At 46.8% G+C, this 24,694-nt stretch overlaps 1 protein-coding gene across 13 annotated transcripts in view; it reads left to right on the top strand.

Moving 5' to 3' along the window:
- LOC128330410 (microtubule-associated protein tau-like) overlaps positions 1 to 24,694 on the top strand; it is a 167,752-nt gene that overhangs the window by 120,906 nt on the left and 22,152 nt on the right. For 11 of the 13 annotated variants that reach the window (XM_053263264.1, XM_053263270.1, XM_053263263.1 and 8 more), the window contains 2 exons: positions 9,735 to 9,827; positions 14,719 to 14,800. In XM_053263264.1, coding sequence (XP_053119239.1) covers positions 9,735 to 9,827; positions 14,719 to 14,800 — 175 coding nt within the window. The remainder of the gene's footprint in view (positions 1 to 9,734; positions 9,828 to 14,718; positions 14,801 to 24,694) is intronic. The other 2 variants (XM_053263272.1, XM_053263274.1) reach the window with 1 other exon arrangement.

Below are 24,694 nucleotides of genomic sequence, written 5' to 3'. Positions count from 1 at the left end.
GTGGCCACCCCTGTCAGGAGCCTGTCGGTCTGGTATCCGATTCAAGGTCGCTGTCAAAGCCGTTGGAAGTTCCTCGGCGTCCTCTCCGGTCCATCTGTCCAACGCTTTCGTTGAGGTCTTGGGCAGGGTCACAGGCAACTCCTTGGAGTTCTCCCCGGTCTGCAAAGAAAAAACAAGAAAACACTTTACTGGAAGTATCAGGTTCAAACTTCCCCTTCAACTAAGTTCGATCACAAGATATCCACAGGTCCAGAGCCCAACAAGGTGCCAGGCCTCCTCCATGGAAGGAATGATGGCCACAGAATGATGGGCAGGGAATAAGAGTTGGTCAAGAGCAGCCAGAAACTCCAACCAACACAAAGCTGGAATCCTCTCAGAGTCAAAGGCTGGGGCTGCAGCAACGCTCCAGGAATGACACATTGCTACCAGCAATTTGGTCGTGGTCTGGTGACAGATTTATAGCACCTGGCTAATTGCTTCTCCTCCCACAGCCAGCTGCTGTAAATTCAGCGTTTATCTGCCTTGTTACAGAGACACTCACTTCGCCTTGATGTCTGCATCTGTGCATCATGCTGCCGCCGCCAGCGGATACACTTTCTTTCCTGGGAGCGTTTTCGCTTTTACGTCTAGCAGCAATGAGTCTGACTGCTGACCGCCCCCCTCCTGTCTGCTTCTGCAACTTGGCCTGCCTCAATGTCTTCCTGCGGACCGACAGATGAACTAGCCTCCTCTTGCTCTGCTGGAGGGTTGCCAACTTCCTCCTCCTCTTCACTATCTAAGGTTAAGGGCATGATAACACCATAAATGTTGTATAAGGACATTATGATATTAGCTTTTTTATTTTCAATTTCCTTCCTGATGATCCTGAGCATGGAATTTGCCTTTTTCACAACCCCAAAATCTCTCTCCTGGTCAGTCACCAATAGCTCAGACCCAATCAGTGTATAGGGACATAGGAAGCTTTCATATACTGAGTCAGACCATAGGTCCATCTAGCTCAGTATTCTCTACACCAGGGATTCTCAACGTGTGGGTCCCCAGATGTAATTGGACTTCAACTCCCATAATTCCCAACCAAAGGCCACTGGGCCTGGGGATTATGGGAGTTGAAGTCCAATTACATCTGGGGACCCACACGTTGAGAAACCCTGGTCTACACAGCCTGGTCGCCGCTTCTCCAAGGTTGCAGGCAGGAGTCTCTCTCAGCCCTATCTTGGAGATGCTGCCAGGGAGGAGACTTGGAACCTTCTGCTCTTCCCAGAACGGCTCCATCCCCTGAGGAGAATATCTTACAGTGCTCACACTTCTAGTCCCCCTTCATATGCAACCAGGGTGGACCCTGCTTAGCTAAGGGGACAAGTTATGCTTGCTACCAGAAGACCAGCTCTCCTCTCATGGGAACAGTGTATATGGCAAGTTGAGGGGTTTTTGCCCCAATGTCTGCATCACTTTACACTTGTTTACATTGAACTGCATTTGCCATTTTGTTGCCCACTTACCCAGTTTGGAGAGATCCTTTTGGAACTCTTCACAATCTGTTTTGGATTTCACTACGCTAAATAGTTTAGTGTCATCTGCAAATTTGGCCACCTTCTATTGTAAATTTTCCACTCAGTTACCCCTTAGAGATTTTGTGTGTACACATGTATGTGTGCATGCAAACACACTCACCCATTCACTCTCTATTAGTTATGAGAAAGGCTACTCCAAGTTACTGGCTTTCACCCAGATAAGTTACTCATGAGTAATTCCATTGAAATTAATTGAACAAGTAAACTTACCCTTATTGGGGTGACAAGCAAAGTGGCCAGATTTGCAGATGACACTAAACTATTTAGGGTAATGAAATCCACAACAGATTGTGAGGAACTCCATAAAGATCTCTCCAAACTGGGGGACTGGGTGACAAAATGGCAAATGCGGTTCAATGTAAGCAAGTGTAAAGTGATGTACATTGGGGCAAAAAACACCAACTTCACATATACACTGATGGGATCTGAGCTGTCGGTGACTGACCAGGAGAGAGATCTTGGGGTCGTGGTGGACAGCTCATTAAAAGTGTCATCTCAGTGCATGGCAGTTGTGAAAAAAGCTAATTCCATGCTAGGAATCATTAGGAGGGGGATAGAAAATAAAAATGCTAATATTATAATGCCCTTATACAGATCTATGGTGCGGCCACATCTGGAGTACTGCGTATAGCTTTGGCCACCGTATCTTAAGAAGGATATTGTAGAACTGGAAAAGGTGCAGAAGAGGGCAACCAAAATGATCAGGGGCCTGGAGCACCTTCCTTATGAGGCTAGGCTACAGCATCTGGGGCTCTTTACCTTGGAAAAGAGGCGACTAAGGGGAGACATGATTGAAGTGTATAAAATTATGTATGGAGTGGCGAGGGTAGACTGAGAGAAATTTTCTCCCTCTCTCATAACTCTAGAACCAGGGGTCACCCCATGAAACTGAAGGTTGGGAAATTTAGTACCGACAAGAAGAAGTACCTTCTCGGTTGCTGCCAGCCAGGGACATCTCATTGGGTTATCCCTCTTAGGAGCTCCAAGGCAGGACAGAATATGATTGGCTAAAACTGAAGTCCCGCCTGCCCGAGGGGGATAACTCCTTCCCAGTTCTCTCTGTCCTTGGCAGCTCTAGGCAGCTCCTTTTCCTCTCTCCTGCACCCTGAGTGTTTTTTGCCTCTCCTTTGCACTATTTCTCCTCTTTTTTTCTTCAAACTCAGCTCATTCTTCACTCTTCTACCTAAACAAGCCCCCCCCCCAAGTTTTCCATCTGTTTTCTCTCTTGTTCCCCGTTCTCCCCCCCCCCCGGGTCTCTCCCTTCACTCCCCTGTTTATGGAGCGGTCAGTTGGGGGCAGAAAGATAGTTCTCATGCTCCAGGGAACATCGCAGGAAAACTTCAGGCCCGGCCGCTCTTGACCTTTCCAGGGCCCGCCACTCGAACTGGAAGCACCAGCAGCGGCAGCAGAGCCCTCCGAGCAGGAGCCCGGTCGCTCTCCCGCCATGCCGCTGGCAGCTGTTTCGGGTGCTCTCAAGCCACTCAACAGCCCAGTGGCGGCGCCGCAGGCAGCACTCTTGGCCACCCTTCCGCCGCCTAAGCTCCCTGCCACGCTAGCGTGGCCGTCGGCCGCTCTGCGGCCTCCCTCACTGCATGCCGTGGAGACCACCGAGTGTCTCCCGCACTCGGGCTGCGAGATGCGATCGGCGGCAGCCTGCTGAAGAGAAGTTCTCGAGGAAGGCAGATTTCAGCAGCACCCAACAACCTGGCCACCCCTACCTCGGAGGAGATAAGGGCCATCTCCCTGTGGGCACAACAGGTAAGGATGGCAGAAATGGTGCAGCAATCAGACCTAACTGCAAGTAACACGAGTGGGGCGGAAGGGGATGGGGGCAGCCAACCTTCCACTTCCTCCTCTAAGCAGCAGGTGGGAAAGAGTTCAAAATCAGCAGCTACATCCCAGAGCCCAGTTCCTGTAATAGCGGCTGCCAGCCAGAGTCCAGTCATCTCTCTACCCAGAGTAATTCCCCCCAAATGGCAGGCCTGGTTCAAAAATGCCATAGTGGACACGGTCCTTCAAGTCAGACCACCGAAAAAACCTAAATCAAAGAAGGCAAAACACAATTCCAGGCACAGGTCTTCCAGTCCTGAATCCTCTTCGAGCGCATCTGTTAGCCCTACTCCTAAAAAGGCTAAGGCCAAGAAAAAGCATACCGTCCCAGTTATCACAATCCCTGCTGGACCAGACCCTCACTCATCTGAGGCCTCTGACCATGAAAGGGAACCCCCACTGGGCCCTCAGCACCCTGACCCTTACACTGCACCAGGTAAGGAAGAGGGCGAATGGTCAGGTGGGGATGGGGAGGAGCCCTTGCCAGTCTCCCAACACTTGTTTGTGGTAGAAGACTACTCCCCTCTGATGACAAAAATCATTAAAACAATTGGCCTCCAGACGAAGGCCACACAGGAACCTGAGGCAACTAAGGGAGACTTGGTCTTTCCTAGAGCAAAGGCAAAAGATATATTATTGCCCATGCCTGACCTTTTTTCTGATGTGGTGAAAGAGGAATGGCTCCTACCAGCTTCAAACCGTAGACCCATGGCAGTTGCTAACAAATTTTATTCTTTCCAGCAGAAAGCCTCGAATATGCTCAAAACACCCAGTACCGATGCCTCCATCGCCCAACTGGTGTCAGAGTCACTGGTGCCTAAGGATGGCGAGACCTCGCTCAAGGATCTTGGCGACAGGAAGGCCGAGTTTTCCTTCAAGAGAGTACACGACAATTCTGTCCTAGTTACCCGTGCCACCGCGACAGCTTCTATGGCAGCCAGGGCTTCCTTGCTATGGGTGGATGACCTACTTAGCAACCCCCCGTCCAACCCAGTACGCATGCGACAGCAATTACTAAAGATTCGAAAGGCTCAGGCATTTATGACTGATGCAACCCTGGACACTATCTGCTTCTCCACTAGGGTCTCCGCAGCTGCGGTGGTCGGCAGGTGCCATTTATGGCTTAAGACCTGGCAAGTGGACGCCCCCTCCAGAATCAACCTTACCTCGGTGCCCTACAATGCTACTAAACTCTTTGGGGAGTCCACCCTACAGGAGGTGCTCATAGAGACCAAAGATAGATGGAAGGCTATGCCATCAGCTGCCCCGAAAAATTCCGAGAGGCCTTCCTTTCACAGACCATTTCAATACCGTCAACCTACTCAGTCCTTTTGGAGGGTTCGCTCCTTCAGGGGCACAGACAACAGAACCCAAAGAGGCTTCTGGAACAGACCACACCAGTCCTTCAGAGGCTCCGGGGCATTCAAGCATACCCCACCCTCTAAGTCCAAACAGCAACAACAGTGCCGGCAAGCCTACCTGGCATGTGGGGCGTTTGTCTGCGTCTCTCCATGCCTGGGAGGCCTCCGCCTCAGACAAATGGGTCCTAGACATCATCAGACACGGCTACAGGATAGAATTAATCTCTCCTCCATCCTACAAATTCCTCCCGACACCAAGGTTCCGTTCCCTTGAGAAGCACTCCAGAATGCTCCAAGCCATCCATCATCTCCTGGAGATCAAGGCGGTCGAACCGGTACCCACAATGGAGGAGGGAAGAGGGATTTATTCTATTCTGTTTACCGTTCCAAAAAAGGACAGTTCCACAAGAGCAGTGTTAGACTTGAAACAGCTAAACAAATCAGTTCGCTGGGATCGCTTCCGCATGGAAACTCTTAGATCAATTGCGGAAGCATTGCACCATCATTATCTCCTGGCCTTGATCGACCTAAAGGAGGCATACCTTCATGTGCCGATCCACCTGGACAGCAGGAGGTACCTTTGTTTCAAATACGCAGGTTGTCACTTCCAGTATGCAGCCCTGCCATTCGGTTTGTCCTCTGCTCCACGGGTATTCACAAAGCTCCTAGCACCAATACTAGCACACCTATGCATGCAAGGAGTCCGGGACTTTGCCTACCTCGATGATTTGCTCCTGCAATCTCGCTCCATTCAGGAGGCCCAGAGGGATCTCTAGGCCACTCTCTCAGCCCTGGACCTTCATGGTTTCACAATAAACCTCAAAAAGAGCCATCTGTCTCCTTCTTCCCAAATTCGCCACCTAGGAGTCATCATAGACACAGCAGCGACCACGCCTTCGCTAACTCCTGACCGTTTGCTCTCTCTCCAATCCAAGGTCAGGCGAGTCTTATCTCAAAAGGCCCCTCTAAGCTCTCTAGCGAAACTCCTGGGTCTCATGGTGGCTGCGATAGATGCGGTACCTTGGGCTCACTTCCATCTACGCAACCTACAATGGTTCCTTCTCCCACATCAGAAGGCAATTGCCAGGAAGTCTTGAATCACGCTGGCCATTGCGACTCCACTCAGATCCTCCCTCCAGTGGTGGTTGGTATCCAGCAACCTCCTCCGTGGCAAGCCCTTCCTGGACCCCCACCCCCCGGGTCATCATCTCCACAGACGCAAGCGGCCGAGGGTGGGGAGCCCACCTCCAAAACCTGTCTACTCAAGGTCTCTGGTCTCCACAGGAAAGGGCCCATAGCATCAACTGGAGGGAACTCCGAGCTATCTGGTTAGCTCTCTTGGCCTTCGAATCGCATATTCGATCCAGCCATGTACTGATAAAGACAGACAACATAGCGGCCAAGGCCTATATCAACAAGCAGGGAGGGACCCGATCCTGGGCCATGCACCAGGAAGCAACACTCCTTCTCTCATGGGCGGAACACCATCTGGAATCCATAATCGCCCATCACGTGAAAGGAGAACTCAACGTAGTGGTGGACTGGCTCAGCCACACGGACATCTTGCCAGGGGAGTGGAGTCTGCACCCTAGAGTTTTCAGACAGATCACAGAAAGGATGGGCATGCCAGTCCTAGACCTCTTTGCAGCTCCGTCCAACAAGAAACTAGCCAACTTCATGTCGAGATTTCCCTGCCCAGGAGCGGCAGCAACCGATGCCATGTCAACTCCTTGGCCAGAGGGGCTGCTATACGCCTTTCCCCCAACTCCACTGTTAGCAAGGGTGCTCCGCAGAATTCGACTCCTCTGGGCAGAAGTCATTCTCGTAGCCCCATTCTGGCCCAGACGCCCATGGTTTCTGGAACTACTTCACCTGGCGACCACCCCTGCATGGGAACTCCCTCCAATTCACAACTTGCTCTCACAAGGTCCAATCCTTCACCCAGATCCAGCCTGGTTACGTCTTGCCACCTGGAGACTGAGTGGTGTCTCCTCAGGCGGAAAGGCTTCTCTGAAGCAATTTTGAACACCATGCTGGCATCCCGACAAGCCTTGACTGAGAGAGTATACCAGTACACATGGTGTATGTTTCTATGTTGGATGTCACGCCACTGCATTCCACGGGGCTCGGCATCCATTCAACACCTCCTCCAATTCCTTCAAGACAGTCTGGAGAAAGGCCTCTGTCCTAACACCCTGAAACGACAGGCGGCCTCCTTGCTCCCACTGCTGGCCAGCACAGATTACCAGATCTCTCAAGCCCACGCTGATCTTCGCCATTTCTTAAGGGGCGCCTCCCTCCTATCCCTACCAACAGTTCATAGATTTTCCTCTTGGGACTTGCACATTGTTCTTCGTGCTCTCCAATCTCACCCCTTTGAACCAATCCAGATGATTCCTATTCGGATCCTTACGTTTAAATTGGCCTTTCTAGTGGCCATTACCTCAGCCAGGAGGGTATCTGAATGTCGGGCTCTATCTGTCAATAAGTCCTTCTGCATCTTCCTCGAAGAAGCGGTGCGCCTCATCCCTGACCCCTTTCTATGGCCAAAGGTGGCGTCCCCATTCCATCTCTCACAGGATGTGTTCCTTCTGTCCTTGACCCTTCCATCCTGCAGAAAAGAGATGGCACAAGTTAGATGTGCAGCGTTGTTTCAAGGTATAAATCAAGTGCTCTGCTTCATTCCGAACCTCCAACACGATGTTCGTTTCCTTTCATCCTCGATCCATGGGGTTAGCAGTTGTTCTCCATTACTATTGCAAGGTGGATTAAGGCCTGCATCTTGATGGCATACAAAACCCAACACCTTAGGCCACCCGCCTCAATCGTAGCACGTTCCACAAGGGTGGCAGCAACATCTGTGGCCTTCTCCACCAACGCCTCCGTCGATGAAATCTGTAAGACTGCTACGTGGGCCTCCTCCTCGACTTTCATGAAGCACTATAAGATCAACGAATATGCATCCGCCAGAGCATCCTTTGGCAGACGGGTGCTGCAACAGGTCCTTCCTCGATAATAGGTCAGACCGCTCCTGCCTGTGTTGGTCAGCTGTGGTATGTCCCAATGAAATGTCCCTGGCTGGCAGCAACCGAGAACGAAGCATTGGTTTCACTTACCGTGAAGGCTTCTTCTGGTTGCTGCAGCGGGGGACATCTCAGCCCACCCGGCTAAGGCGCTCTGACCTACTCTCTAGCAAGGACTGGGGGGTTCTTAGTATTCAGTCCTGGGACCCTCCTTTCCTGATCTTGCCTCCTGCCTTTTTCCTTTTCATACTTCCCTTCCCTCTCCTTCCCTCGTGGGTACATGCCTATTTCGCTTCTCGGCTCGAAAGAACTGGAGAGGAGTTATCCCCCTTGGGCTCAGGTAGGTGGGACTTCAGTTTTAGCTAATCATATTCTGTCCTGCCTTGGAGCTCCTGAGAGGGATAACCCAATGAGATGTCCGTGGCTGCAGCAACCAGAAGAAGCCTTCATGGTAAGTGAAACCAATGCTCCGTTTTCACACAGCACATAATCTGTGAAATTCTTTGTCATGGGATGTGGTGATGACCACTAGCTTGGATGGCTTTAAAAGGGGCTTAGAGAAATTCATGGAGGACAGGTCTATCAATGGCTACTAGTCTGGTGGCTGTGGGCCACCTCCAGCCTCAAAGACACAATGCCTCTCAATACCACTTGCAGGGGAGCAACAGCAGGAGAGAGGGCATGTACATACCTCTTGCCCGTGGGCTCCCCAGAGGCATCTGGTGGGCCACTGTGTGAAACAGGATGCTTGACTAGATGGGCCTTGTGCCTGATCCAGCAGGGCTGTTCTTATCCCACTAATTTCAGTGACTGTTTACGAGTAACTTAGTGTGGATGTAAGCCAGCCAGTGACTGTAGAAGCCAGTCTCATAACTAACATTTAAATTTGTATGTATACACATGTATATAATAACACAAATGTAATGTTATAGGAGATAAATCAAGAGTAGCTTGTAGTTTGTGGGCAGTGTTTACATCTGTGGCTTTGGCTCCAGCTGCTTTGAGATGAATGGGAGATGTGTAAGAGTATGTACCATGATGCAGCTCTCATTCATTTCAGTGGAGCTAGAGTTACAGGTATTAATAATGTTCCAAAAAAAAAAATACAAGACAGATTAAAGGTAATCTTGACTATTTGCTTCTTTTCAAGTCTGATAAAAACGTGTGTGATTTCAGATTTCATGGTCTCTCTAGCCCTATTCACACATCACATTGAACTTGCGTATTGATCTGCATGTGTGTGCAGGTGTTCACGTTATGTTCAACACACATACAGTAGTACTCTTCCTTTCTGTACCGTACATTTGCAAAAACCTGTACCCAAATTCACTTTTTAAGTTAGTTCACGTACAATTTATTCATACAAAAAACATGTACATGTGTACAAACACCTGTTTGCACAAGCACCATAATGTCTAAATAGGGCTTTTGATGTTGGGATAACCAGGAGATGAATATGGTTGTCCCACCAGCGCTTATCACCATTTTGATTCTTTTCTATGGTTATTGGACTATCCACTGAATTCTGGGATGTTCAGAGATTTTTCTGAAGGCAAATTTAACAGCAACAGTTGAGCTGTATTTGGTATGTCATAGATGTGCTATCTGAATACATCTTTAAATTATCTATACAAACACTTTGTTGTAGTTCTGTACTGGGACTATATAGTATTCAGATTTGGTACCATGTTAGAAATGGGGCAGTCTGTGCTGTGGTTTTTGCTTGTTTTATTTGTCTTCCAATTATTAATTTCAGGCCTGAGCGCCGGAAGTTCACCTTGGCAGAGCTGAAATCTGAAGCTTCAACTTCAGAGGAAGAAAATGATCTTAGCCCTAAGAGAAATTCCCTTGTTGCTTTAAATAGCAGTTGTCATTTCAAGTAAATATTTTGCATTGTATCTGTGGGGATAGCAGTAGTTGTCACTCATGTTCTTTTCTGGCTATCAAAGGTGCAGATAGTTAATAAGAAGCTGGACTTTAGCAGCGTCCACTCCAGGTGTGGATCAAAGGATAATATCAAACACACCGCGGGAGGAGGCAGTGTGAGTACCTTCACACCGTTCAATGCACTATAATAATGTAACCTATTATAAGCAGCATGACTTCTGCATTAACCCTGAAGCGCCAATGCTGCCTGCACAGACAGACAGTTATTGGTGATGTGCAGTGAATTAACTTGTCACCAGTTAAGATCTAGCTTGACCAAACCTCCAGCAAGATCTGCCTCTGTGTGTGTGTATTTGTGTGGAAATAATTGGGAATTCATTTTGAAACAAGCTTTTTTTAAAAAGATGGCAATTCTCAGATCCCAAGTTACCCCCAAAAAGTGCATATGCTTTCTGATCCAGATAGTTCGAGCAGAAGGTTTCAAGTTCCTTACCTGGCTTCTCCAAGATAGGGCTGAGAGAGATTCCTACCTGCAACCTTGGAGAAGCCGCTGCCAGTCTGTGAAGACAATACTGAGCTAGATAGACCAATGGTCTGACTCAGTATATGGCAGTTTCCTATGTTCCTATAGTTGATGGAAAAGGAAGGTGCTTATGCAGGGTGTGTATCAAGTGGAAAGCTGATGAAAAGTGCTGCGAAGTCTTGGAGTCGGTGTGGCATTCTGAAGAGATTGTGCATAACTGACTGAGCATCACTGCACCTCTCTCTCTCTCTCTCTCTCTTCATGAAGGAAACATGGATTCTGTGCCCTCAAATAAACTTTGCAAATCAAGCAACTGAATTTGCCTACATTTGCTTGACTTATTTTGCTTCATGATTTGGATTTTTGAAGAATTTTGATTTGCTTTTAGGGAGGAATAGCAAAATGGTGGGGAATGTAAAGAAGGCATGGATGTAGAGTTTATGTTAGATATTTATTAGAATCAGGGGGACCAGCAAGGTGTGTGTGCCTATAAGGGGATTTATAGTATTGTAGAGAACGATGGCCTTGACTAAAAAACAGAGAGCAAGCTCATGACACACAAGCCCTATATACTGATTATTGAAAGCTGGGTAGTGACTGAATAGAGGATCCTTTTGGTAGTGGCCCCCATTTGTGGAATGCTTTCCCTAGGAAAGTTCACCTGGCACCTGCTTTGATGTCCTTTTGACATCAGGTGACGACCTTTTTGTTTGTTCAGGCTTTTACATAAGCTTTTACATTTTTCTACATTTTCTTAATGCTGCTTTTTTGCTGCTTTTAATTCGCATTGTTTCATTTTTATATCATATTCTACTCTAAGTTGAAAGGCACACTGGACATATTTTTATTGAAGGCAGCATATGAATGTCCTACTGATAGGGGAAATTGTCCTGATTCTGTGATGAACAGAATTTTCAGGCTCTGCAGTGGTAAACGGCTCAGAGAGATAGGTTTTGGGTGGGGTATAAATGTGCTAGCTAAACAAATGCAGAAAACCCCCCACTCATCTAAGCTCTCTAAGATACTTGGTTAAGAAGAACATGAGTCTCTCTCTCACTCACACTCACTCACTCTGTCAAGGCACCTCTTCCTTTGTGCTTCTATGTTGTGTCCAACCTTCCTGTCCAGTCTTGTAACAAATATATCTAGGACAGGGATGGACAGAAAGCAGATTTGTTTCTAGCAGTAGACTGACAAGGGTTTGAGTCTCAGTTTATTAACAGTAATGGACATCCAGACTAAAGTTGTGTATATGCAATGGGAAACGGCCAGTTTTAATCCCCTTTCTTCTACAGCCCCCCGTGCTTCCCAAAAATATGACCCTGAGAGATGCGAGACCTCGGGGGCTTATTTTCAGGAGGCACCATGAGTTGCAGAGAGAAGAGGACTTTAGAGAACATCGTCCATCCTTGATTGCAAACATGCAGTGTTGGTCTGGATGTTAGCCAACAACAACAAAGTCTTTTTTCTCTTCTAAATTAGACTGCTGAAACAAGAGAGAGCTTCAGGGAATTTTTTGCATTAAAGGACTGCGAGTTCAGTTCTGTTTCTGAAAACATATTCCTGGATTGAGCATGTGCTCAGAGGCACACATTCCCATTCCTTAATTCTAAGGGTATGTTTCTTCCCCCAAACCACCGTTTGGCAACTGAATCTGCTTGGTTGGACCTTGAAGTTCAAGTAAAAAAACAAAGTATCTCCCTCAAGCCTGAAGGTGCAACAACTACATCTAGCATATGCATGAAGGGTCTGCTGTAGATTAAAGGAGCAGAAAGCAGATGCCTGCTGTGTCTTGTTCTCCCTTGACACTTCCCCCCACCTTCTTCTCTTCATGGCAGCTGTGTACAGTACAGAAGAATCTTTGAGGTGGCCACAATATCTTGCTTCTTTTTGCTAGGTTTTCTGGGTGGTTACTACATATATGCACAGTATTTATGTGAATTTCACATCTATACTTTGGCTGGAGTTAATCCAGTGCAGTGTACTTTTAGATAAAATTAATTTTGCTACCATTCGTATGATGTCCACTAGCACAGTGTCCCTCCCTCCAGCAGCTGTTGCTGATGTCTGCCTTGTGTTCCTTTTTAGATTGCGAGCCCTTTGAAGACAGGGAACCATGGTTATTATTTCTGTGTAAATTACTTTGAGGTTTTGTGTGTGTGTTGAAAAGCAGTGTATAAATTATTATAATTTATATTAATACAGATATATTTATAGGCATTTTTTTCAACAAGTTCTCAAAGCAGTTTTTCTACAAAAGGTACAGGAAAATGCTTTGTTGTCCCAAAATAACTGTCTTAAACACATACATACCCACACCCACAGCTGCGAGAAAGATCCTGTGCTAGGCTGAATAGAGACAGTTGATTGCTTGCTTAAGATAGAATGCTGAAAAACTAAGGCACTATTAACTAAGAAGCTGCACCTGCAGCTTTCTCATGCATGTATGGTGTGTCTGTGTGCGCTCTCATTCACTCACTCGCTCTACAGTATCTACAGTTATGCCCTCAGATGGAAAACGGGGGGCACAATATAGTCTCATTCTGCTGCTGCTCTGAGGATATGAAAGGAAAGCAGAATACATAGCATTCTTTGTGGGCCACCTTATGTACATGCCTCTCTTGTCTATACAAATCTGGGGATGGGAGAAGGGAGAAAGGATACTGGCCCAGAGCTGAGAAACTATAAACAAGGAGAGTTGTTCTTGGCAACCTTTCTCAGCTGAAAGTGAAAAGGGCCACTCAGGACCTCTAAAACAATCCTCTAGAGGTGTCGGGGGAGGGGCATGTCCAGTTAACAGCTTTAAGTTCAAGTCCCTACTGAGTGACTTGGGAACTGGTGGATAAAGGCCTATGATAAAGCAACAATTGGTAGCTGAGAGGCTTATCCTGAGCAACCATTGGCCTTTGGCCACTCTGCGCAGCATGAAGTGACGCAACGTGTTGTTTTATCCCTTCCCCCCGTTAAAAAATCGAGTGTACCATTTGTCCTGTGCTCAAATTGTGTTCCTTCCTATCCTCTGTTGTGTTAATGCTTGTTTTAACCTAGTAACTAACTACTAATCCAAGCTTTACTTTTATGTGCACCTCTTTTGTACAATTGTCAACTTCTGTATGCAATTCAAAGGTTTGGGAATGCTTTGCTATTTAAACACATTAGTATCCCTCCCCACCTTGATGCACACACCCTAATGAAGACCAATCAAATGAAATGGTTCAGTGTGTCGCAATTGTGCTGTGATATTTATTTTAATGTATCATTAATTGCAAGGAATGTTAAAAAACCAAATCTTTGTGATGATATCCAGCATATCCAAATGATTCAGATAACTGTAGGCTCTGAACACTCTGGTATATCTTTAGGGGATGGGCAGATAACTGAAATTTCATCAGATGATGCACTCTTGTTGTGATTGCATGCATTAAGAACTGTAACTTTTAGAAGAATGAATTTCTGCTGCAGTATCATTACAATCCCCATGTTGTTTCAGATACCTTTGTTGTGTTATAACATTAAAATTCTTTTGCAAGAAAAAAGTTAGAGAAAGCAACCCCTTTCAATGCACATTGACTATTTCTGTTCTTTCAGTTTTTGTGGACATAAACCTTAAGTTTTACATCAGAAAAGGTATTTAATTCTGTTTGTTTTTTACATTTTTCTCTGTAGCATATTTTATTTATTTGATTACACACTTCTTTTTCCTCCCTGCCCCTTTTTCCTGTCTCACTTGAGCACCTTTCAATTATCATTGCTTTCCCACCTTCTTCCTCTAGAGATGAAGAGTTTGTGCATGCTGTGCAAATGCAATAAAGATAATGTGAATTATAGCCACATGCTATGGATCTACCAAAAAAATTAAATCTTTATGGATAGAAGCTCTTGCAGCAATAAAAGGAATAATAATTGATTTCTTACCTTTTGAACTACTGATTATACAATATTTGAATGGAAAGGCTAAATTTAAATAGATGGAATTGACCTTTTCCCCTTAACTGCAAGAATTGAAATTGCATGTCACTGAAAATAATAAATTTTCAGAGTTGAAAAAGTCTGGAATTATATGGATATAATTCAATTAACAAATATACTAGAAATAAGGGGAAATGATTTTTCTTTAAAAATGAGCATGCTTAGTTAACTTTTGGAATAGATGATACTTGTTTGGAAACTCTGGATAATAACTTTTTATAAGGTATCTACTTTTCCTATTATGTTGGTGCTTGTTACTTTTCTTATTTGTAAGGGTTAAAAATAGACCAATCAGGGTGAGTCTGTGCATGCTAACCTATGATGAGAGACTTTGTTACAACACATGTTTTGGCTTCACAGTTTCTGGTGCAAAATTCTCCTCCTGCCTCTTCTGGATTGATTAATTTTTCAGAGTGCTTTTCAAAACTGCATTTCTTCTTCAGTTGGATTCCAGTGTGTCATCTGTCTCACTTATCTGCACATCCTGGACAGACATGCTTTTTAAAAATGAAAAAGTTCAACCTCAGACAAACTGTATGCTTTTTGTCTCACAGGTACAAATTGTTTATAAGCCGGTGGATCTCAGCCATGTAACTTCCAAATGTGGATCCTTGGACAATATTCATCATAAACCAGGTAATGCCTATTTGTATATGTAAAAATGGGGGATTCCCAGCAAGGGGTAATACTACATCTAGGGATACTTGAAGGGCTAACTCTGAGCTCTTCTGTTATCCAGTGTTGCAGCTGTGCTATTTGTTCCCCATATGAAGATTGCCAACCTGAAGCCGACACATCCTCAGTAATATGTCCACTGCTACTGCTCCTCTGCTCCTTATTGGCTCTTCATCCTGACTGAAGGGCTTCAGAAAATTAGCACTAAATACTAACATTGAAATTAATAGGACAAGTAAACATCTTATTAATTTCAGTAAGATTGCATATGAGTAATTTAGGGAGAACAGAATACTCCAATCACTGGCTCACATCCACACTAACTGTAACACTTAGATTTGTGTCTTTATGTATATATCTCAGTGCGTGCTCTCACTCTTGCTCTTACACATTTCAGTTCTTCTATGTGGTCTAGCTGCCACTCACACTGTTGGGTTTTCACACATATACAGAACCCATCTCATAATTTTGCAGAGCTCTACCCTAAGAATTTTGGCAGTAGTCTTGTCCCTGGCATGTTGCTCACTATGTTACCTGCCCAGTCTCCTTTCGGCCACTGCAGAGAGTGCATTGAAGGGTCCTTCTGCTCAGTAATTCATTTGTGAGACAGCTTTACCCTTAAGAAAAAATGTTTATCCTTATTTTTGAGTTGTCTTCCATCTTTGTCATCTCATTCTTACTACTCTCTCTCGGTGTCTTTATTCATATTGCTCCCCCTTCACTCCCATATTTTCTTTGTTGGACTGTAGACTATGACAGTGGGAGTAACTTTTAAAACCTGTGTGACTCGAGCAACAAACTCCCTTCCTCTAGCCACGTGGAGTGTTCAGTCTGTTTGGGTGAGCCACACCAGGTAGACTTATGCCAGATTTGTCAGCACTTTACTAGGCAAGCATGTGTATTTTTTCTGTATTGTGGAATGAGTGTGTTTTTAACCAATTCTACACTGACAGGCAGTAAGACTTCCCCTAACCTAGCCAAGCCCAGTACTGGCTCTTTGGTCCTGACCAGAGGTATGTGCTCCAATGAGAGTTGTGATGCAGACAACGGAGGAGGATGGGAAGGATTTAGTAGTGAAGTCGCTACCCATACCACAGCAACAAGTGGCGGAAGAATCTGTTGCTACGCCACCAGTTAAGCTCCCTACATCAGCTTCTGGGGTCCAGCTAACAGCATCTAAAGCTTCAGTCCTGAAACTATCAACATCAGAATCTTCTCCATCTGTACCAAAAACTCTGGTTTTGGAGCCAGCTATTTCCAAGCTTAAAATTGTCAAGAAGTGGAAAATGGCCCCTGAGCAGCAACCTACAAAAAAAGAAAAAGACGCTAGGCAAGTTGCTTGCTTCCCTCAAAGCTGTACAAAAGAGTGCTATTACGAGCTCAGCAGAGAAGCTCCATCAATCGATACTGATTTCCTTGACATTGGAAGTCATATCTGTTCTCTCTGGCTTGAAGAGAGAGAGAAAATTCAAACCCTAACTGGACCCAATAGAATCAGAGCTGGAGCCGGGATTCCCAGACAATCAAATGGAACCAGCTTCCTCAAAATAACCTTGGGATTGGGAATCCACACCACCAAATATCCATGGGACCAGGAGAGAGACTGATATACCCTAGATCATTGTGGATGCACTCCAGCCCATGACAATACTGATAACTACAAACCATGCATGAATATCTGTTAGTTAAGAAGAGAGACTTCTACCACCCATGCAATGTGGGTTCCAGATATTTTGACATCGATAATTGGGAAAGGGAGCAGTGTTCTCTTTAATTTTTTTCATCTGTGTGCAGAATGAGTTTTGTTCTGGGCAGCAGTATCAAGCAGACCTCGTCGGAGCTTCCAAGCTAGATACCAAGTTTTGGTGGTAACCCCGCCCCCACGGTATATAGTGGCTGCGCGGGCTTCCCTCTTCAGTCTTTCTTCGTCCGTGGACAGTGAGACATCGTTGGAGACCTTCTCTTGCTAGAAACTTTGCTAAGTACCAACTTTATCCCTATATTTTATTTTAGTCTTCCCCTTCGTTAGCATTTTTATTTCTCCCTCGGTACCCCCCCCCCCCGTTCCGCCGCAGCCTTTGGGCCCGGTGTGCTACAGTTTGCCTTATTTGCCTTTCAGCCTATGGCCAAAACGACTAAATTTAAGTAGTGTGGTCGCTGCAAATCTAAGATCCCATCGACCGATGGCCACAAACTCTGCCTCTTTTGTTTAGGGGAAGCTCACAAAGTTGGGTCTTGCCCCCATTGTGCAGTCTTTACCAAACAGGCACATAAGAACCAGGCGCCTCGCCTAAGATCTTGGCTTTGGAAACAAGCCTTCAAATTTTCTGGGCCCTCTACGTCGAATCCGACCATGCAGGCGTCGGCGAGAGGGTCTTCTGCGGCCCGGGGCTTACAGCCCGTTTCATCTCCTCCGGGGATCGTAGTAGCCACTCCAGAGGCTAACTTACCGGTTGATCCCAACGCTTGGGCTTCGACATCGGTATCAAGGACTTCCATGGTGGTATCCATCTCAAAAGCGGCACTCATTGAACCCCATGCTGTCCAACCTTCGGAAAAGAAGACAAAGAAGGACCGTCTTACTCGGGACGATGCTCCAAGAAAAAAGCAAAGATCTGACCCATGATACCGAGCGTCAATCCTGTACTCTCGAGACGGAAACCATCCTGGATATGGATGTGGCCTATGCATCTAGTCTGCATGATCCCGTCTACGAGTCCGAGGCAGCCTCTGAACCTGAAGGCATTCGTCCAGAACAACCACGGCAGTGGACTAACCAGGACTATGAAGCCGCCTTTGATGAACGCTATGTGAGGCAAATGGAGGAGGAGTCGGACTACTTCTACGCCGACCACGAGGCACATTGCCACCGCCGGACTTTGAGTGCTGCGAGGCCATCTTTCAACCATTCCTCCTCACCGATACCATTGGGACTGTCGTCTTTAATACAGAAACTTCGCTCGGCACCAACGACCTTACTGCCTCTACCTCAAACCACTTCTTTACTCCCACCTGGGGTACCATCTAGGAACTATCCTATTCAAGCGGCCATGGCCACTGTCACTCCTGATACCAGGCCTGCGCCTACTAGGCCTGGGAACCGTACCATTCTCTCTCCTGGGTCAAGAGATTCCTCTGCTGCTTCCTTGGATGACGAAGATCCAGAGTCCTCTCATTCAGATGGCATCTCATTGGGTTCCTCCCCTCCTACACTTTTGATGGAACCCAGGCCTTCTTCACCTTCTGAAGACTTCAAAATATATGCTGACTTTATCTCTCTTATGGCATCCTCCCTGGGTGTCCAACTCTCCCAGGAGGACAAATATGATCCAGACCCCCTCTTTCTGTTAATTGAGGAAGATGCCCGCCCTTCTGTGTCATTGCCACTGAACCCATCCATTTTAAAGGTGACGAAGGCCTCCTGGCACAAATCCTCCTCCCTCCTTCAAACATCAAAGAAACTGGACTCCTTTTATAAGGTCCATGCTTCCTCAGATCAAGATGATGCCTTCTTGAAGGAACACCCTTCCACTGACTCAATTGTGGTTGAGTCCTCGCTCTCCAAATTCCGTGGATATGCTTCTCCATCTGATAAAGAAGGAAGGAAATTAGACATGTTTGGGAGGCGCTTATACTCTCTTTCATCTCTCTTAACAAGAATTGCAAATTTTCAGGCGTACTATGCCAGGTATCAATCGTACCTATGGGACAACATCACTCCCTTCTTGGACAACTTAACAGAAGATCAAAGAGCCCCTGCCAAGGTCTTCCTCCGTGAAGCCACACACGTCTCCAAACAGGAGCTTCATGCAATTTGCCACACCACAGAAGGAGCTGCTAAGGTAATGGCCACCTCCGTCGCCATGCCTGGCTACGCTCCTCTGGCCTCACTCCCGACGCCAGATCTAGGGTAGAAGCTCTTTTGACGGCTCCTCCCTGTTTGGAGAAAAGACGGACGACACTCTCCAGAAGGTGCAAAAGCTTCGCAGCACAGCACATTCTATGGGTTTTCAACAATCCACAACCCGTCCCTTCAAACCTCAAAGATGGCAGCAGCAACAATATTCTTCCAGGACCCAGCATTATCAACCACAGGACAAATCCTTTAGTCTTTCCAGATACCAGCCATACAGAAAGCGCTCCCAATTCTCCAATCCAAAGCAACAGTAGCGCCCTAGGGCATCTCAGCCCCAGGCCAAGAGACAATTACTCCCATCCTTCACCGCTTTGGGGTACCAGACTCTCCCACTTCACTGCCACCTGGGAGAGCATCACCACGGACTCCTGGGCCCTAACCATTGTACGAATGGGCTGTGCCATAGAATTCTCGTCTACTCCTCCATACAAATTCCCTCTTTCCGCGCCAGCTACTCCTGCTCTCCTCTCAGAGGTCACCTTTCTAATCACAAAACTTGCAATAGAACGAGTTCACAACCCGCAATCGCCAGGATTTCACTCCCAATACTTCACTGTACCTAAGCCGGACGGCTCACTTTGCCCCATCCTGGATCTCCGTGACCTCAACGCTCATGTCACCTACTGCAGGTTTCGCATGGTTACGATCCCTAGCATCATCTCCCTTCTGCACAAGAACCAATGGTTCGTCTCCATCAACCTCAAAGACGCTTACTACCATTTTACCATAAGACCTCAGCATCATCGTTTCCTCCGCTTCCAGATATCAGATGTCACCTACCAGTTCAGAGCCCTACCCTTCGGGTTGGCATCCGCACCAAGGGTGTTCACCAAATGCATGGCCCCGGTGGTCTCCTTCTTACAACACAATATCCAGATATTTCCATATTCGACGACTGGCTCATGGTAGCGGACGACCCCCTTTCCCTCCTAGAGGTCCTACACACAGTCATCACTCTCTTGTCCAGCCTAGGCCTACAGGTCAATTATGAAAAATCCAAACTTCGCCCTTCCAGGACGATAGAATTCCTTGGCATCCTCTTCGACTCTGTCCAGACCATTTCTCCCGGACCGCAGGGTTCAGGCCATACTGGACCTTTCCTCCCACCTGCTATCCCACCCCTTCCAACAGGCACGAATGATCCAGCGCCTACTGGGCCACATGGCCTCCACTACCTACGTCCTCCCTCATGCCCGCTTGCGTGCCAGGATCCTTCAACACTGGTTCCTCTCAGTTTTCTCTCCACACAAGGACTCCCTCATGCACACCCTACACATTCCACCTCAGGTCCTACACTCTCTTCTGTGTTGGACAGTTTCCACCAACCTCCACGTCGGCTCCCCCTTCCAAACCCCACGCCCTCGTACTCACAACGGACGCCTCCACGGAAGGCTGGGGAGCTCACGCCAGGAACCACAGTGTCCAGGGCCTCTGGTCCCTAACAGAAGCTTCCCACCATATCAACTACCTGGAGCTTCTGGCCATCTTCAAAGCCCTGAAGGCATTTCTTCCTTTAATAGCAGGCTCCCATGTCCTGATCCAAATGGACAACACTACCGCAAAAGCCTACCTGAACAGACAGGGAGGCACCTCCTCCACCTCCCTCCTGTACCTCTCCATCGACCTCTGGCTGTGGTGTGTTCAGCACGATGTCACGCCTCTGGCAGTCCACATCCAAGGACAAGACAACATGACTGCAGACACAACCTCACACGAATGGCAGTTGCATTGCCCCACATTTCGCGCTCTGTTCCACTGCTGGTTCCTCCCAGAAATAGACCACATCAGAAGCGAACATGCAATGTCACTGATACTGCTCCAGATCAGGGATCTGACTCAACTCTCTGGGAGATGCATTCGCCAAGTCATGGACCAGCCTCCCAGCTTACGCCTTCCCACCCATACCTCTTCTTCCTCAAGTTCTTCAGAAGATTTCTCAGGACTGTCCCCATTGCATACTGATCGCTCCTTGGTGGCCAAGGAGACCCTGCTTCCCCCGCTTCCTCCATCTGTCCAACCACCGCTACCATCACCTGCCATACCTACCATATCTGCTCTCCCAGCAGGACGGTCGCCTCCTACACCCCAACCTCCAGCGCCTGGCCCTCACAGCCTGGCACATAACCCTGACCTTCCCGTAGACCTTCAGCACATGCTCAATGCAGCATGTAAGGCAGCTACCATTGCATCCTACACTTATAAATGGACCTGTTTTCAGAACTTTCTAAGGGACCGTGGAGTTCCTTTGCACTCTGTTTTAGTTGAGCATATCTGCTCATATTTACTCTCTCTCAAACAATCTGGACTGAAAATACCCTCACTACGGGTATACTTGGCAGCCATAGTGGCTAACTCTCCACCGTCCACACCTTCTTGGTTCCAGAACCTGACTGTCAAGCACTTTCTCAAAGGGCTTAATCACCTCTATCCGGACCCGCCAGTTATGGCTCCAGCGTGAGACCTCACCTTGGTACTCTCATCCCTTATGTACCCTCCCTTTGAGCCTATGGCTACAATTTCTTTGGACCTCCTGTCCTGTAAGGTAGCATTTCTTACAGCTATCACTTCTGCCAGATGGGTTAGTGAGCTAAGGGCACTGAGAGTGGATGCTCCTTACCTTATTTTTCACAAGGAAAAAGTAGTACTCCGGCCTGATATCGCCTTCCTACCTAAAGCCGTCACTTCTTTTCACCGCTCTCAGTCCATCTCCTTACTTGCATTCTTTTCGGAACCATCTATTGTCGCTGAACGTCATCTCCACTGCCTCAATGTTCACAGAGCACTCGCCTTCTAAGTGGACCAGACTGCTGCTCTCCGTGCAACCAACTCGCTCTTCATCCTCCATTCAGGACCCAATAAGGGCAAACAAGCGTCAGCCCAAACCATTTCCAGATGGGTGGTCCGCACTATTTCTCTGGCATACCAAATTTCAAAGAAGCCTCTCCCACCCTCTATTAGGGCACACTCAACGAGGGCAGTTGCGGCTTCCACTGCCTTCGACAGGTCCATCCCTCTGGACTTTAGCTGCCAGGCGGCTATGTGGGCTTCAAAGCACTCATTCGTTCAGCACTACGCCCTAGATGTCCAAGCCAGAAAAGACATGGCATTTGGCAGGGCGGTGTTACAATCTATCTTTGCCTGATCCCGCCTCCAGGTGAGCATGGCACAGGTGCAGCTTGCTATGCGCCCAATTGTGTAAATGCACAGAGACCATGTCGAAAAACGACAGGTTGCTTACCTGTAACTTGGATTCTTCTAGTGGTCATCTGTGCTCTTACACGCCCATCCATCCTCCCCTCTTCTCATGTCTTTTCTGCTGGTCTCTTTCAGATTGCGGACTCAGAAGACTGGAGAGGGAAGCCCGCGCAGCCGCCTAGATACCGAAGGGGCGGGGTTATCGCCAAAACTTGGTATCTAGCTTGGAATTTCCGACGAGGTCTCTGCGCAGGCGCAAAGCCCAATCGTGTAAGAGCACAGATGACCACTAGAAGAACCCAAATTACAAGTAAGCAACCTGTTGATTCAAAGAGTGCATCACAATCTAGAAATACAGATTTACCTCTATTTTTTCACCATTCCCAAAAGACATGGCAGACCGTGCCTATCCTGGACTTGAGGCCCCAGCAAGTTTGTCACCTATCACAAATTCACGGTGTTTTGGTGTCATTACTTCTTCTTCTATTGAAAAATGCCTGGTTCGTGTTTATAGACCTCAGAAACACTAATGTCTACATTTCAATCTGTCGAAACCACAGAAAACACCTGTCTTTTTGTGTAGGAGAGGAAGTATACAAAGTGCTTCCCTTGTTCTTTCTTCAGCACCGCATGTGTTCTCAAAGTGTGTAGGTGCCAGCACATCTCAGAAGTCGTTCCGTTTATGTATTCCTGTACATGGAAGACTGGCTTTTGATGGCATCTCACTCTGACAGATCAATATCACTGTTTCTCTTCTCACAAAATTAGGTAGATAATTAATCTGCATAAACTGGGGAAAATCCAAATCGATACCTGTAATCTCTATTGAATTCATAGAGACTCTTTTTGGTCCTAGAGCTGCCACAGCCTCTCTTCACAGGATTCAATCCATCAGGAACATAGCAAATCATCTGTCAAAATTGCACATCTGCTCAGCTCACTCAGTACAGAAACTCCTGGGATTCATGGTAACCACAACAGCCGTACTGCCTCTGGCAAGGCTGAAGATGTAGCCTTTGCAAGCCTGTTTTCTCTCCAACTTCAACCCAGCAACAGATCTTGGGGACAGATACCTTTAAATTTCTGAAGCGATCCAGTGTTAGAAGTGTCAATTACCACAGATGCCTTGAATTACAGGACGCGGGGCCCATTGCGAGGATCTCACCCTGGCAGGAATCTTAACCAAGCTCATCAACTACCTCAAACGCCTAGGCAATTGGAAAGCGTTCCAAGCCTTTCGGAAGTTGTGCACAAGAGGGTGTTAGTGTGAACAGACAACAGTAGGCAGCAGTCTACCTCAATCAGGGAGGCACAGGTTCAAGAGCACTACTAGGTCTGATCACCAACATCTGGAATTGTTGTCTACAACACCAGATCAGGACAGTGTATGTGTAGACACCCTAAGTAGCCAATGCAGCAGCAGCAGCAACAAATATTTATATTCCACTTTTAAACAAATGTTTCCAAAGCGGTTTACATAGAGAAATAAATAAATAAATAAATAAATAAATAAATAGATAGATAGATAGATAGATAGATAGATAGATAGGATCCCTGTCCCCAAAGGGCTCACAATCTAAAAAGAAACATAAGATAGACACTAGCAGCAGTCACTGGAGGGGTACTGTGCTGGGGGTGGATAGGGCCACTTGCTCCCCCCACTAAATAAAGAGAATCATCACATTTAAAAGGTGCCTCTTTGCCTAGTTAGCAGGGGCTAGGGTTAGGGTACAATGCAACCACATGTACAAATGGAAACTCTTTGCTAATATACAATATTTTCTACTGCTGGTGCTGCCATAAACCAACATGTTCACCTCAACAGAGCCAGTGTGGTGTAGTGGTTAGAGTGCTGGACTAAGACCGGGGAGACCCAAGTTCAAATCCCCATTCAGCCCTGAGACTTGCTGGGTGATTCTGGGCCAGTCACTTCTCTCTCAGCCTAACCTACTTCACAGGGTTGTTGTGAGGAGAAACCTAAGTATGTAGTACACCACTCTGGGCTCCTTGGAGGAAGAGCGGGATATAAAATGTGAATAATAATAACAACAGAGAACACGGTGTCCCCAGTTGTGCATCAGGGAGGTCATGATCCCTCCTCAATAGGGGATGCATTTCTGCAATCTTGGCTGGACACTTCCATCTGTCTCTTTCCATCCCTGCCCAGAATCCCCCCCACCCAAATAAATACAGGGTGAATTGTACAATAATTGTACTCTGCTGGCCACATCAGATGTAGTTTAGCACAGCGTTGACACTGGACAAACAATATTATTCACTTACTTGAGCCATCCTGACTTCCTCCCTATACAGGCAGAGTTGGTATTGGCATTTTATCCAAATGTGGAAATGCTTCATCTTATTGCCTGGAGAATAAAGACCACATATTAAAGCAGCAAAAAGTACAAAGAGTCATTAGCACCTCACTTAAACTATGCACACACAAGTCATATGTGGCCAAGTGGAAATGTGTTTTGACGTTTGTACAGGCAAAAAAAATGTGAAGTTGAAAATGGCTTCAATAATGTCAATTCTCTGTTAGGTCTGAAGAAAGTTTAAGCATTTTATAATTGGGAGCTCATTTGGCTGCAATCGCAGCTCATGGTGATGAACCACATTTGTTTTCCCTGCTCCCAGTTAAAATGGTTCTTTAAGGACCTGGCCCATTTATATCCACCCACACCAAAACTAGCTCATCCTTACGACCTCAAGCTAGTACTGTGCAAGCTGTTTCAACCTTCATG

The sequence above is a fragment of the Hemicordylus capensis genome, chromosome 6 (genome assembly GCF_027244095.1).
Source record: "Hemicordylus capensis ecotype Gifberg chromosome 6, rHemCap1.1.pri, whole genome shotgun sequence".
Taxonomy (NCBI): domain Eukaryota; kingdom Metazoa; phylum Chordata; class Lepidosauria; order Squamata; family Cordylidae; genus Hemicordylus; species Hemicordylus capensis.
The sequence above is the reverse complement of the archived record's forward strand: the minus strand, read 5'-3'. Positions and strand labels throughout refer to the sequence as shown.